This window comes from Ceratosolen solmsi, unplaced genomic scaffold, assembly GCF_000503995.2.
Source record: "Ceratosolen solmsi marchali unplaced genomic scaffold, CerSol_1.0 scaffold35, whole genome shotgun sequence".
Classification (NCBI taxonomy): domain Eukaryota; kingdom Metazoa; phylum Arthropoda; class Insecta; order Hymenoptera; family Agaonidae; genus Ceratosolen; species Ceratosolen solmsi.
Genome location: NW_011948423.1, coordinates 7,840,836 through 7,843,449, shown reverse-complemented (window position 1 = coordinate 7,843,449; position 2,614 = coordinate 7,840,836). Strand labels below are relative to the sequence as shown.

Below are 2,614 nucleotides of genomic sequence, written 5' to 3'. Positions count from 1 at the left end.
AAGAGGCAGAGAGAAAGCGCTAGAGGGCCGGGGGATGAGGGAGCAGATACGATCTCGACTAGGCCGAAAGTTGTCAAAATCACCGTGCGTTCTTCCAAGAAAGCGAGCTGAATTTGGATCGCGGCGAATAGCGGCACACGTGGTAGAGGCGTCGAACGCCACTCCGGCACTCGGACCACTCGGAGCTCTCGAGCCGCTCGGAGCCGACGACTCACGAGTGCTGAGCGCGCGACGTCCTCTGAGTCTCGGGCTCACGGCACGTGCAATCGAGAAAGGAGAGCAGGGGGGAGAGAGAGAGAGAGAGAGAGAGAGAGAGTGAAACGGAGCGTCGGGGGAAACTCGCGTTCTCGCTTCGATGACTCCCACTCCCTCCCTTGCCCTCCCGGCCCCACTGTTCCTAGCGCCGTCGCCACCACCGCCACTGCCGCCACCGTCGTCGCTTCGTCACCTCCCCACCTCCCCAACACCGCGCCGCAAACGCGCTCCTCCCTCCTCCCGCGTCCCGCAGCCCCTCTCGGCGACTCGACCATCTCTGCCATCTCCTCCTCCTACTTCAGCGCCGGCGCGCGTCCTCTCTTTCGCTCTTTCTCGAGGGGTACGGCTCTGAAGAATTGAATTAGTTGCTGGGGAAACCAATCCCCACTCTCGATTTCGAAGGCCAATCGGAAGGAAACGAGAGAAGACGATTGTTGCATTTGAACGTATAAATGTACCGGCGGCAAGACTTGGCTCAGCAGTCGACTCTATCGCCTCCTTCAAAGGACTGAAAAATAAAAGTGATTTAGTCCGCACTAAGTACGAACGGACCAGCAAGTGTGCAGCGAACTCGAGAGCGGCCCCACTTCCTCAACCACTCGTGACAACCTTGTGTCAGCGGTGTATCACCGGTACCTCCACGGTGTCCCAACGGTGCTTCATCCGTTGTATCAGCGTCTTGCTTGTCAATGGTGAGTGACCCAAGGGAGCTTTGTTCCTCAACTTAACCGCTGAAGAAGAACGAGCGGCGGCACCCCGGTGAGATATCGTTCGAGCACCGGCGCTTACCTGTCTCCGTTCGCTCCACCAGCGACTACTGCCCACTTATCCAATTTTCCCTCGCCCCTACGTACCCCTCCTCCTCTCGTACCTAACCATCCATTCATCTTTTCTTCCTTCCTTTCATTCTACTTTCCTGCCTTCATTCCTTCCTTCCTTCCTTCCATCCTTCCTTCCTATCTCTCTCTCTCTCTCTCTCCCCCTCCCGCCCTCCATTCCTCTTCTCTTACCGCGATCCCACCCTCGTATCATTCCTTGACTCTGATGCAATATGATACCCAGATCGAGATATCCGATTTTTTAGCACGACCGCCACTATTCGCTCGCTGGAGCGCGTGCGCCTCGGAGAACTTATGAGAGAGAGAGAGAGAGAGAGAGAGAGAGAGAGAGAGAGAGAGAGAGAGAGAGAGGGTGTGTGTGTGTGTGTGCGTGAGTGAGAAAAGAAGGTAGAGATGGAAGAAGGAAGGGAAAAGAGAAAAAGAGAAAGAGAGAGTGAGAGAGAATGAATGCGAAAGAATGCCCAGATAGAGCAAAGACATCGACGCGAGTCGCATACCGGTTTTTGGTGCACGCGCGTCGTCGTCGTCGTCGTCGTCGTCGTCGTCGTCGTCGTCGTCGTCGTCGTCACTGTTGCGGCCGTTATCGTGGTCGTTGCCGTGATCGCCATCACCAACACCATCAATACCATCGCCACCATCGTTAAAGAATAACGCAAACCTGTCACAATTGTAGATGCGACGAGGACTCGGAGGCCCCTGCGCCTTTGCGGCGCTTCTCCTCAGCCTCGCCGGCGATGCCTTGGCCTTCAGCTTCAGTCGGACCCTCCACGACGTCGAGCAGGACGTCGCCGAGGACGCGAGCCTTTATTCTCAGGAAATGCGACTGAGCGCGCCTGAACTGAGCCTTGCCGAGAGCCCGCAGGTCTATAAAATTTCATCAGCTACAAAATTGCGCGCTCGTGACGAGCGGCCGACCGAAAGCCGAAGCGAGCTCAACGATTTGCCTTTACAGAAGGACCAGCTGGAGAAGTACGTGACGATAAAGTCCAGTCCCAGCGGTTACGTCACCATACCCAAGGGGTGAGTTGCCAATGCGAGGATACCTCTCCTCCTCCCCCGTTCCAGCACCGTCGTCCAATTCCCTCGATTCCCAACAGCTACAACAGTCCCACGCGACCACCCGCGATCAGCGAGCTAATGTTACTTATGCCTTAAAACGCACAGGCACAGACTGGAGCTGAAGTGCGAGGTCGACGGGAGTCCGCCGCCGCGGATTTATTGGGTCATGGGCGAGAACCCCGGGAGGCAGGTAAGTGGGCTCGCGCGCTCGGGTCGGGGCACTCGCTGCAAAGGGCCCACCTCACGCTCACGTCCATTTTGTCGTCTGCCTCAGGTCGAGCAGCTCGAGCACGAGAGCATCGCCGACGTCTCCTACACGGCGATAGCGCGCGAGGTCTCCAAGCTGGTCATTGACTGCGTCACGCCACGGGACCAGAGTCTCGTGCATTGCGTCGGCATCGCCGGCGACCAGATGGCCATATCCCAGCCCACTGTACTTAACGTCGACGGTACGTCTCTCT

At 57.3% G+C, this 2,614-nt stretch overlaps 1 protein-coding gene across 1 annotated transcript in view; it reads left to right on the top strand.

Annotated features, from left to right (window-relative positions):
• ImpL2 (Ecdysone-inducible gene L2) overlaps positions 1 to 2,614 on the top strand; it is a 5,480-nt gene that overhangs the window by 263 nt on the left and 2,603 nt on the right. Inside the window, exons 2-6 of the mRNA XM_011499873.1 lie at positions 1,564 to 1,668; positions 1,768 to 1,956; positions 2,047 to 2,114; positions 2,259 to 2,343; positions 2,428 to 2,602. Coding sequence (XP_011498175.1) covers positions 1,564 to 1,668; positions 1,768 to 1,956; positions 2,047 to 2,114; positions 2,259 to 2,343; positions 2,428 to 2,602 — 622 coding nt within the window. The remainder of the gene's footprint in view (positions 1 to 1,563; positions 1,669 to 1,767; positions 1,957 to 2,046; positions 2,115 to 2,258; positions 2,344 to 2,427; positions 2,603 to 2,614) is intronic.